At 40.7% G+C, this 15,993-nt stretch overlaps 1 protein-coding gene across 1 annotated transcript in view; it reads right to left on the reverse strand.

The window, feature by feature from the left end:
- Positions 1-6,662: 6,662 nt before the first annotated feature.
- LOC114519304 (dynein beta chain, ciliary-like) overlaps positions 6,663-15,993 on the reverse strand; it is a 31,631-nt gene continuing 22,300 nt past the window's right edge. The window contains 20 exon segments of the mRNA XM_028539421.1: positions 6,663-7,585; positions 7,942-8,124; positions 8,275-8,517; positions 8,674-8,793; positions 8,944-9,135; positions 9,278-9,505; positions 9,673-9,741; positions 9,847-10,054; positions 10,124-10,317; positions 10,595-10,717; positions 10,803-10,973; positions 11,265-11,570; positions 11,855-12,059; positions 12,272-12,394; positions 12,623-12,858; positions 13,212-13,802; positions 14,291-14,548; positions 14,693-14,944; positions 15,053-15,181; positions 15,469-15,630. Coding sequence (XP_028395222.1) covers positions 6,968-7,585; positions 7,942-8,124; positions 8,275-8,517; positions 8,674-8,793; positions 8,944-9,135; positions 9,278-9,505; positions 9,673-9,741; positions 9,847-10,054; positions 10,124-10,317; positions 10,595-10,717; positions 10,803-10,973; positions 11,265-11,570; positions 11,855-12,059; positions 12,272-12,394; positions 12,623-12,858; positions 13,212-13,802; positions 14,291-14,548; positions 14,693-14,944; positions 15,053-15,181; positions 15,469-15,630 — 4,611 coding nt within the window. The 3' untranslated portion in view covers positions 6,663-6,967.

A 15,993-nucleotide genomic window follows, 5' to 3' on the forward strand; every position in this document is an offset into this window, starting at 1 on the left:
TTTTGGCGTTTTTTTAATTGTGAGTTAAAGGCAAGATGCAAACGTTTCTCCAGAGCAAGCAATTTGAACTTCTTTGGAACGATGCAGATGTTATTCACCATTGGTTATGGGGCACTTCTGAAAGAAATTTTGGTGTAATTTGGATTGACAAAGAAAGGCAGTATGGTGTTTGATCATTGATTATGGAGCACTTCCGACTGGAATTTTGGAGTATTTTCAATTGTGCGTTATGGGGAAGGTGCAAACATTTTTCCGGAGCAAGCAATTTAAACTTCTTTGGAACATGAAGATGTTATTCACCATTGGTTATGGGGCACTTCTGAAAGAAATTTTGGTGTATTTTGGATTGACAAAGAAAGGCAGTATGGTGTTTGATCATTGATTATGGAGCACTTCCGACTGGAATTTTGGAGTATTTTCAATTGTGCGTTATGAGGAAGGTGCAAACATTTTTCCAGAGCAAGAAATTTGAACTTCTTTGGAACGATGAAGATGTTATTCACCATTGGTTATGGGGCACTTCTGAAAGAAATTTTGGTGTATTTGGATTGACAAAGAAAGGCAGTATGGTGTTTGATCATTGATTATGGAGCACTTCCGACTGGAATTTTGGAGTATTTTCAATTGTGCGTTATGAGGAAGGTGCAAACATTTTCCAGAGCAAGAAATTTGAACTTCTTTGGAACGATGAAGATGTTATTCACCATTGGTTATGGGGCACTTCTGAAAGAAATTTTGGTGTATTTTGGATTGACAAAGAAAGGCAGTATGGTGTTTGATCATTGATTATGGAGCACTTCCGACTGGAATTTTGGAGTATTTTCAATTGTGCGTTATGAGGAAGGTGCAAACATTTTTCCAGAGCAAGAAATTTGAACTTCTTTGGAACGATGAAGATGTTATTCACCATTGGTTATGGGGCACTTCTGAAAGAAATTTTGGTGTATTTTGGATTGACAAAGAAAGGCAGTATGGTGTTTGATCATTGATTATGGAGCACTTCCGACTGGAATTTTGGAGTATTTTCAATTGTGCGTTATGAGGAAGGTGCAAACATTTTTCCAGAGCAAGAAATTTGAACTTCTTTGGAACGATGAAGATGTTATTCACCATTGGTTATGGGGCAATTCTGAAAGAAATTTTGGTGTAATTTGGATTGACAAAGAAAGGCAGTATCGTGTTTGATCATTGATTATGGAGCACTTCCGACTGGAATTTTGGAGTATTTTCAATTGTGAGTTATAGAGAAGGTGCAAACATTTTTCCAGAGCAAGAAATTTGAACTTCTTTGGAACGATGAAGATGTTATTCACCATTGGTTATGGGGCACTTCTGAAAGAAATTTGGTGTAATTTGGATTGACAAAGAAAGGCAGTATCGTGTTTGATCATTGATTATGGAGCACTTCCGACTGGAATTTTGGAGTATTTTCAATTGTGCGTTATGGGGAAGGTGCAAACATTTTTCCGGAGCAAGCAATTTAAACTTCTTTGGAACGATGCACATGATATTCACCATTGGTTATGGGGCACTTCTGAAAGAAATTTTGGTGTATTTTGGATTGACAAAGAAAGGCAGTATGGTGTTTGATCATTGATTATGGAGCACTTCCGACTGGAATTTTGGAGTATTTTCAATTGTGCGTTATGAGGAAGGTGCAAACATTTTTCCAGAGCAAGAAATTTGAACTTCTTTGGAACGATGAAGATGTTATTCACCATTGGTTATGGGGCACTTCTGAAAGAAATTTTGGTGTATTTTGGATTGACAAAGAAAGGCAGTATGGTGTTTGATCATTGATTATGGAGCACTTCCGACTGGAATTTTGGAGTATTTTCAATTGTGAGTTATAGAGAAGGTGCAAACATTTTTCCAGAGCAAGAAATTTGAACTTCTTTGGAACGATGAAGATGTTATTCACCATTGGTTATGGGGCACTTCTGAAAGAAATTTTGGTGTAATTTGGATTGACAAAGAAAGGCAGTATGGTGTTTGATCATTGATTATGGAGCACTTCCGACTGGAATTTTGGAGTATTTTCAATTGTGCGTTATGAGGAAGGTGCAAACATTTTTCCAGAGCAAGAAATTTGAACTTCTTTGGAACGATGAAGATGTTATTCACCATTGGTTATGGGGCACTTCTGAAAGAAATTTTGGTGTATTTTGGATTGACAAAGAAAGGCAGTATGGTGTTTGATCATTGATTATGGAGCACTTCCGACTGGAATTTTGGAGTATTTTCAATTGTGAGTTATAGAGAAGGTGCAAACATTTTTCCAGAGCAAGAAATTTGAACTTCTTTGGAACGATGAAGATGTTATTCACCATTGGTTATGGGGCACTTCTGAAAGAAATTTTGGTGTATTTTGGATTGACAAAGAAAGGCAGTATGGTGTTTGATCATTGATTATGGAGCACTTCCGACTGGAATTTTGGAGTATTTTCAATTGTGCGTTATGAGGAAGGTGCAAACATTTTTCCAGAGCAAGAAATTTGAACTTCTTTGGAACGATGAAGATGTTATTCACCATTGGTTATGGGGCACTTCTGAAAGAAATTTTGGTGTATTTTGGATTGACAAAGAAAGGCAGTATGGTGTTTGATCATTGATTATGGAGCACTTCCGACTGGAATTTTGGAGTATTTTCAATTGTGAGTTATAGAGAAGGTGCAAACATTTTTCCAGAGCAAGAAATTTGAACTTCTTTGGAACGATGAAGATGTTATTCACCATTGGTTATGGGGCACTTCTGAAAGAAATTTTGGTGTAATTTGGATTGACAAAGAAAGGCAGTATCGTGTTTGATCATTGATTATGGAGCACTTCCGACTGGAATTTTGGAGTATTTTCAATTGTGCGTTATGGGGAAGGTGCAAACATTTTTCCGGAGCAAGCAATTTAAACTTCTTTGGAACGATGCACATGATATTCACCATTGGTTATGGGGCACTTCTGAAAGAAATTTTGGTGTATTTTGGATTGACAAAGAAAGGCAGTATGGTGTTTGATCATTGATTATGGAGCACTTCCGACTGGAATTTTGGAGTATTTTCAATTGTGCGTTATGAGGAAGGTGCAAACATTTTTCAATAGCAAGAAATTTGAACTTCTTTGGAACGATGAAGATGTTATTCACCATTGGTTATGGGGCACTTCTGAAAGAAATTTTGGTGTATTTTGGATTGACAAAGAAAGGCAGTATGGTGTTTGATCATTGATTATGGAGCACTTCCGACTGGAATTTTGAAGTATTTTCAATTGTGAGTTATAGAGAAGGTGCAAACATTTTTCCAGAGCAAGAAATTTGAACTTCTTTGGAACGATGAAGATGTTATTCACCATTGGTTATGGGGCACTTCTGAAAGAAATTTTGGTGTAATTTGGATTGACAAAGAAAGGCAGTATGGTGTTTGATCATTGATTATGGAGCACTTCCGACTGGAATTTTGGAGTATTTTCAATTGTGCGTTATGAGGAAGGTGCAAACATTTTTCCAGAGCAAGAAATTGAACTTCTTTGGAACGATGAAGATGTTATTCACCATTGGTTATGGGGCACTTCTGAAAGAAATTTTGGTGTATTTTGGATTGACAAAGAAAGGCAGTATGGTGTTTGATCATTGATTATGGAGCACTTCCGACTGGAATTTTGGAGTATTTTCAATTGTGAGTTATAGAGAAGGTGCAAACATTTTTCCAGAGCAAGAAATTTGAACTTCTTTGGAACGATGAAGATGTTATTCACCATTGGTTATGGGGCACTTCTGAAAGAAATTTTGGTGTAATTGGATTGACAAAGAAAGGCAGTATCGTGTTTGATCATTGATTATGGAGCACTTCCGACTGGAATTTTGAAGTATTTTCAATTGTGCGTTATGGGGAAGGTGCAAACATTTTTCCGGAGCAAGCAATTTAAACTTCTTTGGAACGATGCACATGATATTCACCATTGGTTATGGGGCACTTCTGAAAGAAATTTTGGTGTATTTTGGATTGACAAAGAAAGGCAGTATGGTGTTTGATCATTGATTATGGAGCACTTCCGACTGGAATTTTGGAGTATTTTCAATTGTGAGTTATAGAGAAGGTGCAAACATTTTTCCAGAGCAAGAAATTTGAACTTCTTTGGAACGATGAAGATGTTATTCACCATTGGTTATGGGGCACTTCTGAAAGAAATTTTGGTGTAATTTGGATTGACAAAGAAAGGCAGTATGGTGTTTGATCATTGATTATGGAGCACTTCCGACTGGAATTTTGGAGTATTTTCAATTGTGCGTTATGGGGAAGGTGCAAACATTTTTCCGGAGCAAGCAATTTGAACTTCTTTGGAACGATGAAATGATATTAACCATTGGTTATGGGGCACTTCTGAAAGAAATTTTGGTGTATTTTGGATTGACAAAGAAAGGCAGTATGGTGTTTGATCATTGATTATGGAGCACTTCCGACTGGAATTTTGGAGTATTTTCAATTGTGAGTTATAGAGAAGGTGCAAACATTTTTCCAGAGCAAGAAATTTGAACTTCTTTGGAACGATGAAGATGTTATTCACCATTGGTTATGGGGCACTTCTGGAAATTTTGGTGTATTTTGGATTGACAAAGAAAGGCAGTATGGTGTTTGATCATTGATTATGGAGCACTTCCGACTGATGGTTGTTTGTATTTTTGAAACAATGGTTGTTGTAGTTTCCGATCTGTGGCTTCGATTGGTCGTTGCCGGTGGATCAGTCGATACTCCTCGGCTTTTTATGTTTAACAAAAATAGTTGAGGATTGTCACTGCCCTGGACATCCGATGGGTAAAATTCGACGTAAAATTGAGCTGTCGTTGTATACCAGCGTAAACTCACACGTATTGACGTGAAGAATTATTTTAATTTCACCACTCTCGCACTTCTCCGGCTTATCGGCGTCCGGAGATTTTCGGCGACAAAGGTGCACGGTCTTTCGACAATCGCTGGCTTGTCCTGTGGAAACGTTGTTGTAGTTAATGTGCCACGTTCTTTTCACTCCATTTGGGATGACAGACTCTTCGTATTTTTGCATAACATTGACGACGTCAACTTGTGGGCTAGCTATCTCGAGGGATATGGACGTGGTAGTCAACGTATGTTACATTACGATAACTCTGTACGTATTCTCCTTCGAGGCTCGCATGCATGCGATTGATTACTAAACTGCCGTCGTTGCTTATGGCAAACGTCGTGTTATTTGCCACGGACGTCTTCCAGGGTGATCCAATTTTACGCCACATCGACGCGACAAGGGTTTTTTACCGTGGTCGAGGCGGTGCCATAGAGCAAAGGTTGCAGTGGGGTGAAGGTCCTAAGTAAGGCTTACCCCTTACCATTTTGGTCAATTTTGAAGACTTTTTCAACTGTTCAAAAACGGTCTTAAAATGCTAAAAATGGCTTCCTAGGACTAATATCTTTCATTTTAGAGCATATTTGGTTGGTTTTTGGAACATTGAAAAATCGTGAAAATTGACCATAAATGGTAAGGCTTACCCCTTACCATTTTGGTCAATTTTGACCATAAATGCATGGTAAGGCTTACCCCTTACCATTTTGGTCAATTTTGACGACTTTTTCAACTGTTCAAAAACTGTTTTAAAATGCTAAAAATGGCTTCCTAAGACTAATATCTTTCATTTTAGAGCATATTTGGTTGGTTTTTGGAACATTGAAAAATCGTCAAAATTGAGGGCTTACCCCTTACCATTTTGGTCAATTTTGACGACTTTTGAAAATTTTCTAAAACTGTGTTAACATATAAAAAATGGCCTCCTAAGATTAATCTCTTTGGTTTAGACCATATTTGGTTGCTTTTTGGAACATTGAAAAAGTCGTCAATTTTGACAAGAATGGTAAGGCTTACCCTTACCATTTTGGTCGATTTTGACGACTTTTTCAACTGTTCAAAAACTGTCTTAAAATGCTAAAAATGGCGCTTTTTTATTTCTGACCAAAGGATTAAGCGGGAGACAAATAACTGTAAAGAAAATACTTAACTTTGACCAGACGGCAAAACAATCTTGCTCAGAAAGGTCCGCGAAAGGTCCACGTGGGTGGTTTTCTTTGGCATCGCCATTTTGAATTTGGCCGGGCGAGTCTTCTATTTCATCTTATTTCATCTTCACGTTCATCTTGACAACTGGCTGTTCAGATAAACCTATATACAACGAAAAAAGGGCTCGGCTCAGTACACTGTACTCCTTAAGGAAGGCCTATGGCCGATGGTCGTGGATCCATCACCATTTCGAATGTGATCAGGGAGCATAACGTAAGAGGGTAATTTCTGGTTAGAAAGAGATAAACAGTGAAGCAAAATACTTAACTTTGATCAGACAAGACGGCAAACTTGCTCAGAAACGTGAAATTGCCGTGAAAAACACGAATTCAATTTCTCTAGTGAACAATCTCTCAACCCGTCTCAATCATCTAGCAAAAGAAGAGAATCGCACTGAAATCGGAGCAAAGAATTATAAGTGACAACAAAATGGGCCTTTACTTTTTCTCACCTTCGCATCCTTTGTCATTGTTTGCACTACCAGTGCATCATCACCTTTGCATGGTTTTTTACGATTTTCAAGGTCATAATGAAAACATTTTTCCTAATTTATATAAATGGGTACATCAAACGACAACGCAATGAAATTTAAAATCATTCTGTTTAATAAATAATCATCTGAATTATATATTACACAGTCTTTCTTCGGGCGGCAAAATTGCCGCTATCATGTATCGTTAAAAATAAGTTAACAACGGCTATAAACGTCGTTGGTAAAAAATACATTTCATTTATTATACAAAGTAAGGGCAGTGAAACTTTAGGATTATTAACTCTATATACAACAAACAACAAACGGCTATTTCACAACAATGCTATTAGGCAAATACTGAAATTTTTTGTTACAAACTTATCGCGCACGGTTATATTTCTCCTTCTCGTCTCGAAGCATTCAAGCGCTGAGGAGTAACGCAACGCCGGCCAGGGTCCACTTAGCTGGGTTCTCTTTGGTTTTTAGGAAGAAATTCCACACGTAAGTAGGACCTCGCTGTCTTGTTTTGTAAACAGGACATTCGTAGACATTCTTCGTATCCTGTTTATCGACTGGGATCGCTTTGATAAATATGACTGGCATGTTAGGTGTGAGCTCTTTGAGTCGAGACTCGGCGATCATACCTGTCTGGGTGTCCCAACGGGCGCCTTCCATGAACAAACCGTGAACGTACGCTCCTTCGCGCGGAGGACTGTTGAAATCTTCTTTATTTTTCTTCGTCACGTCCACGGATAGTGTCATTTTGTCCAACGGCCATTCGTTCTTGCGCGCCATGGATTGTTCGATTGCGGTCAGGAATGACTGCGGGTTGAAGAAACCCGAAAGCCAGACGACGTTCGGAAGACAGAAATCCGAAGTCCAGCTCTCCAGTTCCTTGATGCGCAGCAAGAGATCAGAGAACCAGGCCGCAAGAGTCGCCATGGATGGGTAAGCACGGCGCTCCCACGAGCCAGGCACGTGATCGAAGAATAAAGCATTTGAAAGGTCCTCCATATCAGCAGTGATTGTAAGTTCACCCTTGTAGAATGAAGGGGTTGGAATTAGGGGTTTGACCTTGAACCGTAATAACCCTAATCCAAGACGTAATCCTAATGTTCTTAAGTCAAAAATTGATGTAAACAAGTGAACAGTTACGGATGTTGAAATAAGAGCTCTTATACATCAGGGGCATACAGGTTGTATCAAGGCCGTTTAGCTTAAACGGTGAATAAGTCAAAATTAAATAACACTCTTACAACTCTTTTGAATGAGTCAACTTGAATATTATGCACTGAATATGTAGTTGTAAACAGTATCTTTCAGTATACAGTATCGTTCACATCTCTGCAAAAAACTAAGAAAATCGCATTAACAACGAGCCGTAAGGAACGTACCTTCAAACCAAGATCTAACTCTCTTAGACTTCGTCTCATCTCGCTAGTCAGCATACTCATCCGCTCACATTCCTGGAACGCGACGACCACGTAGGGATTGCGATCTTCACAACGCGCCATCATTTCCTGAACGTTGAAATCATCCGGTAGCTTCTCCAATATCTCGTCAAGAACTTGCTTCACCTAAGAGAGCAACATTACACGGCGATTAGACCATGCACCAAACAGCAACAGTGACCAGGTACAGCTTCAGAGACACCAACAAAAACCACCTCTATTATCCGATGATCTATTTCGAATCCTAATATCAACAATTATCCATAACCAACCCACCTTCTCCTCACGCGTACCGCCGCCACCATCTCCACCACCAGTGTCACGTGGTTGCATCTCAAGCACGGTCTTGAAAAGGTTATCCGAGGTGGCAGTCAGGAAGCCAATTTCGGCGTTTGGATGCAAACCGTAAAGATACGGACTCTCTGGTGGCAAAACCTCGTCAATGTACGTATGGTAGCCTTTGTAGTCGCTATTTCCAGGGACCGGGAAACTTGGCGCAAGATTGAGCTCACCTTCCAACTAAAAAGAGCACGAGCAATGAAGACATTGTTATCAAAGAGAAAATGCAAGTACGCAAAAAAACAGTTGTGAAAGTTAGAAGTTACAAGTCGCCCTGCATGATGTTGTACAATTGCTGGAGATTTCAAAACAATCTCAATGACTCTTTATTCTTACCATTTCTGGTTTCATATATTCTTCAAGATATGTTCGACAGAGCCGGCGATCCCAGTCATCAGTGATGTGTCCTCCGTACATAATCTCTCCAAATAGATAACGAAGATCTGTCCATGGAACCTGGAGTGAAAAAAGATCAGATCAGCTCAGTTCGGTTCGATTCCGTTCCATTCGATTCGGTCCGGTCCAGCTAAGTTTAGTTCAGCACAGTTAAATCCACCCAGTTCGACTGTGTTTTCTTGCATGCAATAGATTGAAAAGAGACGTTACCTTAGCATTAGCTTCAAGATAGTTATACAAAACATTCACGCTGATCGTCAAATCACCCGTATTGAAGGGATACGATCGATTCCATCCCTGTGGACCAAACTTTCGTCTCTCAGCGACAACAGCGTGGAAGTAACATAAAGCAAACAGAATGCTTTTGAACTCGTTTTCACGAGCACACATCTCCAGGGTGTCCTGTAGGAAAATTATTTGAAAAAAATCAGGGTAAATGTATAGAAATTTAGCTTAGTTTAGTATCATCTCGGGAGGCAACCTCCAACTTAAGAGGATTTGCTTTGGAGTTTGGAGTGGAGAGCAAAACACGATGATCCAATACCTGATTAAAGTTGTCCAAAGCTTGATGAAGATTTGCCAGCATTCCAGTTGGTGGTTCATTTGTGATCTTGATCGAAGATTCGAGAATACCTTGTGGTATGATATGACTGTCAGGTGAACCAGCCGGTTCTGCAGACATGTAAACACGATAGTTCTCGTGGCTTCCCTCGCTGTACGCCTCCAGTGTCTTCTCCAGAGTTGACAACCATTTCGCCACCAAGTGAATATTCTATACAATGCAATATCACACCGTGTGTTGTTACAATTCTTGTATGCAAAAATTCTCACTGCCCAAATCACCAGAGACAGCAAAGACGTTCTTATGAACCACACAGGTCCCAGGATGCCTGGAATCAAACCTCCTGATCCAAGACTAATAAAAACAAACCAACCTACCTGTAGAACAACCCAATGTCCTTCTTTCGCGGCCAGCTGCAAAGCTTGTTCAGCGACGATTTCTTGACCCTGTCAGAGAGGAAATATTTATTATGAACATGGAACTCAGGTTTAGTTTACATTCCAAAAACGTTGGAGGGGATTTGATCAAAGTTTCAGACCAGTTCATCGTACCTGGCCAAGAGAGACGTTATGAAAGTTTCTGTTGTCCATCGTAAAGCCCAATTTCTTGCCCAATGCCTCGACATCTTTCAACGGATCAACACCAGGAGAGAGGATAAAGAACACAGGGGTACCAGGACCTGTCTCCTCGTACGATTTTGCAAACTCAATGGTCCTGTTCTCTACATACTTATTACCCATTTTCTCCTCAATGAAATTCCTAGAATCGATAAACGGTATGGTGAACACGACCTGGAAAACAACAAGGAGGACCTGGCTTGATATTTACCTCACAGCGTAAGTCATTCTGTCGGGTCTTAAAGCTCTCATCATGCAAAGTTTCTGCAAAGCGGTTTTATTCTTCCATTCTTGCGGGAACTTCTCTTTCTCGGGACATTCACTTTCCACAAACTTCTTCCACCTTTTCGCTGATCCCTCGATATCCCGGTCGAGATTACGGAATTCCTCCATGTTGCTCAGTGCCTGATAATAGACGTTGTAGAACAACATTTGAGCGAGGCAAACCAGGGGTAAGATAATATATAACTTGGTACCGTTAGGAAAAGCGGAGGTAGATATAGTTTCATATTTGTTCAACGAGTATTATGTCAAGGAAAAAATATGAAAGAGTATAAAATTACGTGGAAAAAAAGAAGGAAAGATTGGTGGAGATATACTGAAGAAAGAAACACCAGACGGGTTGAAGAACAAACGTTTTCGGCCATCATAAGTTGGAAAGAGTGTCTACATCATCACTCACCTTGATTCCTCCCCATGAATGGTTCGAGAGAAAGTCGACCGGAGTTGTGACATTCACAGCTGCTGGGAAGCGAAGCAAAAAGTCCAGTTCTGTCGAACTGATTTCCTTTCTCATCAACAAGATCTAAACGGAAGAGACGGCGCGTGAAACACGAATGAATGGATCGTGACCGCGAGAGATCTTTGAGTCGAGGGAAACATGAACATACCTGAAAAGCAACTTGAGCCGTAAACGTAAGCTTGTCTGCTTCAAAAAGACCACGGGTTGTGTAGATGAAGACAGAATACGTGATACAGTCGATGAGATTATCTACACGAATCTTGATCTCTTGACTGGGCTCTGCGCGTTCAATTGCCTTCTGAAATACCACGTTGAATGCCTGAAAACAAGGTCAGGAAATTTAGTTTTTCATTATCTTACCTACCTACCTACCATGTCCTCCCCATACATCTCTATATCCTACATGTCCTCCCCTACATCTCTATATCCCACCATGTCCTCCCATACATCTCTATATCCTACCATGTCCTCCCCTACATCTCTATATCCTACCATCTCCTTCTCTACATCTCTATATCCTACGATGTCCTCCCCTACATCTCTATATCCTACCATGTCCTCCTCTACATCTCTATATCCCACCATGTCCTCCCCTAACTAAAAAACTCACCTTGAGTGAAAACTGGTATATGGGATTAATCTTGTTCAGATCATTCAATATGAAGTACAGCAGCGAAGCTCTGGCGGCCGCCGGACGATATTGCTCACGGGCTTCGTTAATCTTAATCTCGGTAACCTTGGCTTCGGCAACCTGTATTTCGATCTCTGCCGCGGTACGCTTGGTGGTCTCCAGGTTCTCAACCAGCGCAGTATCGCCCAGGAAATTCCCGCCTGCGGCTGAGAGACGCGACAGCAACGAATCTTCGAGTTCTTTCAGCTTCACTGTGAACTCATTTTGTTGACGAGTCAGTTTGGCCTGAAAAGTTGATCATGAAAAAATCAAATTTTCATTCAATCGTTGAATCTGGATTTAAAGACTCGGGGCAGCTATGTATTTCATAAGATACGGATTCAGTTTATTCTAGAGTGATTACTCTAAAACCTAACGACTTAAATAACTAATCATTTCATCTTATCTAGAAGTCGTATTCTACTCTCAATATTAACTCAATGAATCTAATAAAGTGCTTCAAAAGTAGCCCTAGATTTACGATCAGTGTATTAAATAGTTCCCCGACTATATTAGGAATCAACTCTTACTTTTGTTTCTTCAAGATCAGGTCTTTCTTTGGCAACGACGTTGGCCAGCAGTTGATCCTCAAGACCTTCTCGTGTGACGGTGAAGTTGATCAGAGTTGTTTGCGCTTGCAGCTCAGGCTTGTAGTGAGGGTTGGCAAGCTTCGTGTGCAGAATTAATCTGAAGTCAGGATGGTATTCCGTTTCCTTGTCGCCAATCTTTATATATCTGAAAGAGAAGAAAGGTGCAAGGTTTGAGCTACTTGATGTGCTTTGAATACAAGCGAAGCTTCGATCATATGGAAGGGTTTGGGGAGTTGAGATACGAGAGTGTATGAACAATCATGGCCACCACCAAAGCAACAACATATTTTGTAATCAAACGCTGATGAAACTTCAACTCACTTTCACCGTATCACATCTCATCTTGTCAATTCTTACCTTCCTTTTTTGATTGTATTTCTTCCAATGAGTGGATCAAGCACAGCGTCGATAGATTCGCCCATGTTTTCAATCAGAATACAATCACCATTTGAGACAGCACGTTCGATTGTGTCAAGAAATCTAAAATAAATTCGAAATTGTACGTTTGTTGCCTCTTACAAACAGCTAATCCATTTAGGGCAGGGGTGAGGTAGATCACTTGGTTGGACCCAAGGAATCTTTGTACAATAATATTGTTTTAGCTTCTAGATGGAATTGACCCTAGAAAAGCCATTCTTGGCCAAGACTCGGGAAGAGTTCTGAGATAACCAATATAGTCACTCGCCAATGGTCAAGCCTTACTCTTACCCTTTCGCTCCAAGACGTACGACTCTCAGACTCTCTCCTTCGCGTGTTTTGATCCATTTGATTCCTTGCAGCTGTGGATCAATCATGAGCGGCCATCGTTCGCAGTTCGTGAGGATCGTCGCGTTTTCAGTTGACATTCGATCTGACGGGAGACTCTCGTTCTGCCAGCCAGCGATGGTGGCGTTGTCTGTCAGCAGGGTGAGCGTATCAAGATCTTGGGTGATTGGTATTTGAACCTAACAAGATATACAAATTCATGACAGGTGAGACAACGTTTTAAGACCCTGATGTCCCACAGTACTTCTTTCATAGTTATTATTACGATAAGTTAGAAACGAGTGCCGGGTTTTAGCAAGATATTTGAGATATGAGAGGTTGGTAACTATTCAGTTCAATGCAATCGATAGTTTACGAATTATATCTTGATTGTGGGGTTGTCAGTGTTGGTAGTCTCTTTAAGGGAATTAGATGTAATTGTAATGAAAGAGGATCTTCAACGTTTCAAGCAAGGGCCTCTCCGACTCGAAGGCTCCACCCTGTTTATATAACTGCTATCTTTTCTTGTCGAAAGTATTTCACAGCCTCATACCTTTTGTTGTTTCATAAACTCAGGTAGTTTTTCCTTCATCAAGCTGTCACGGTACTTCCTGGTGAAGCAGCCACCGTACGAGACGAAGGCACAGATCAACAAGATATCACCAGGTAGAGTTGTCGACTGAACTTTAAAACTCTGCACAGCTTCGGCCCAACGAACATTCTCCGACGCCAAGCCGCCGACCAGTCGATTGGCAAGCGAGATTGTCCGAGCAGTGCTCTCGGCCTCTTCCTGACATTTCAGCTTCTCTGCAGTTGCTTTTTCAAACGACGCGGTCAACTCGGCCAAGTTGTCGTCCAATTCCTTGATCTTCGCTTTGATTTTACTAAGTTTGTCCTCGGCAGCAGCTAGTTCGGCGTTAGCAGCTTGTAATGCAAGTCGTTTGGGTTCAACGTCGCAGAACACCTCGAAGAATTTGATGATGTTGACGACCCAGGCGCAGAGACCGCCAGCGGCCAGAGATTTCGAGGATATGAACTCAGGCCGGAAATCAGGATCGTCCAAATACGGACGAACGGCTTTGAGATTGTTATCGTGAATGTTCTCTTTGTCGTAGTTCAACAATTGGTCCAAAAATTGATCCACCTTTAAAAAAATGTAGTAACACTGGATCAATAAGTAGTGATCCTTACTGGACCTCTAGGAAGAACAGTTTAGAACTGATAGAACTATCCAGTATAAATAAAGTTAGTTTAGTTTAGGTTTCCTCCTGTAGTAATACTGGAACAATAAGTAGTGATCCTTACTGGACCTCTAGGAAGAACAGTTTAGAACTGATAGAGCTATCCAGTATAAATAAAGTTGGTTTAGTTTAGGTTTCCTCCTGTAGTAACACTGGATCAATAAGAGATGATCCTTACTGGACCTCTAGGAAAAACAGTTTAGAACTGATAGAGCTATCCAGTATAAATAAAGTTAGTTTAGTTTAGGTTTCCTCTTGTAGTAACACTGGATCAATAAGAGATGATCCTTACTGGACCTCTGGGAAGAGCATTTCAAAAGTGACAGAGTTATCCAGTATAAACTAGTCTAGCATGAATTTATTCATGAATGAAGTGGCTTGAACTACACACCTTTGCCATCATGATTTTGCTTGCCTTCCAGCTACGATCTTTAGGGATCTTCGTTGGCGGTGAGAGCAACATCATTACAGCGGCCGTGACGTTCGTCACCGCAGCGGGTGGTGCGCCAAATGACTTCAGTTCGGTTAGATTATTCTTATTCAAAGTATTCAAAGCTTCTTGAGCAGCAATCAACGCCGGCTCGGCCTTCGCCAAATCCGCCTCGCACGATCGTTGTTTCTCGGCGACGTCTCGGGCGATCACGGCAACCTGCAAAGAGATCGTCATCATGGTTACATCTTCATATTCGGCGCAGAGTTTACAAGGGATACATGAAGTGGAACACAACAGAAGATGGTTGGTAAACACGTGTGATTAGTGAACTGATACTCAGTCTTTCAACAACTTCCTGACCTTTTTCTCTTCCTCATCTGCAATTGCTTTTTCTTTGCTGACTTTCTCAGTTTCAACGCCAACTTTCTGAATTAACTTGTCCGCATCTTCGTTCTTCTGTTGCAACTCCACCTCTTGCGAGGCAAGCTTCGCTTTGAGGTCGTCGACCTGTGATGCTGTGCTCTGCAATTTCAGCAAACCGTTTTCCAACCGTTCCATCTTTTGCATCAACTCCATGTTCTTCTTCCGAAGTAGTGTCTCGTAAAGTTTGATCTAAGAACAGTGGAATCCAAGTTAATGGTTTCTCGATAGATGAAGATAAATCAGAGGAACTTTACCCAAACAAAAAAGCTTGTTCTCAACGGATGAGTGTAGTCTTACCTGTTCCAGAAAGCTCTTCGGTGTGGTGTAGTTGTAGCGTCGCTCTGACATCAAATACTCGTCGCTCATGTGGTTAACTGTGGTGTGAACGAACGCCATAAATTCTGCAACAGATTGCTTCTGGTCGCCCTGGAATTTGCAAGAACATATAATAAATTCTCAAGTGTACATTTTCCGGAATTGACATTATTCCGGGGACATGTCGCAGCCCTCGGAAGCTTTCGTCCAATTGGATAATGCTTTTCTATGCTTTCTAAAGAACGAAGCTACGCTATTGGTTGAAATAGAAATGTATTGTAAAGTTCAGCCAATGAAAATCATTCTTGCGAGGAGCTGCGACACGACCATGATTCCGAGACACAGCACATGAGGTCGTGCACGCTATGTATGAATGCAACACACATGCACACACTAACCTTAACTTGCTCAATGTCCTCCAAGAAGCGACGACTAACGGAGACCAGAGCCTCAGCAGGCCACTCGTGGAACCAGTCAATGGCCGTGCAGTTGGTAACGGCGGGAAACTTTCTACTTCTCACACGCAATGTCGTTCCAACAGGAGAGAAACACAACACAACCTATATGGTGTTAGTATAATTTCAGTTTTGAAAAATGGCCTTTGAGCATTCTGATTGGCTCCCTCAGCAGTAACTCTGAGGCAATAGTTACTGCTCAGAGCAGTCTGAGCAGTAACTATTGCTTTTCCCCAAAAAAACATGGCTGAAAATACTCAAAATCAAAATTATATTCATAAAATAAACACGTGTATCAGTTGTATTTATAAATAAAACTTTTTCAATACTGAAATTATACTAAAACAATTAGTCGCCTCAGGCTCGGTGATTACAAGCCTATATTCACTTCGCCTTCGGCTCAGTGAATATAGGCTTGTAATCACCTCGCCTTCGGCGACTAATTGTTAAATAAAAACATTTTCCGAT

Source organism: Dendronephthya gigantea, unplaced genomic scaffold, assembly GCF_004324835.1.
Source record: "Dendronephthya gigantea isolate DGI-Jeju-01 unplaced genomic scaffold, DenGig_1.0 000013F, whole genome shotgun sequence".
NCBI classification, from domain to species: domain Eukaryota; kingdom Metazoa; phylum Cnidaria; class Anthozoa; order Malacalcyonacea; family Nephtheidae; genus Dendronephthya; species Dendronephthya gigantea.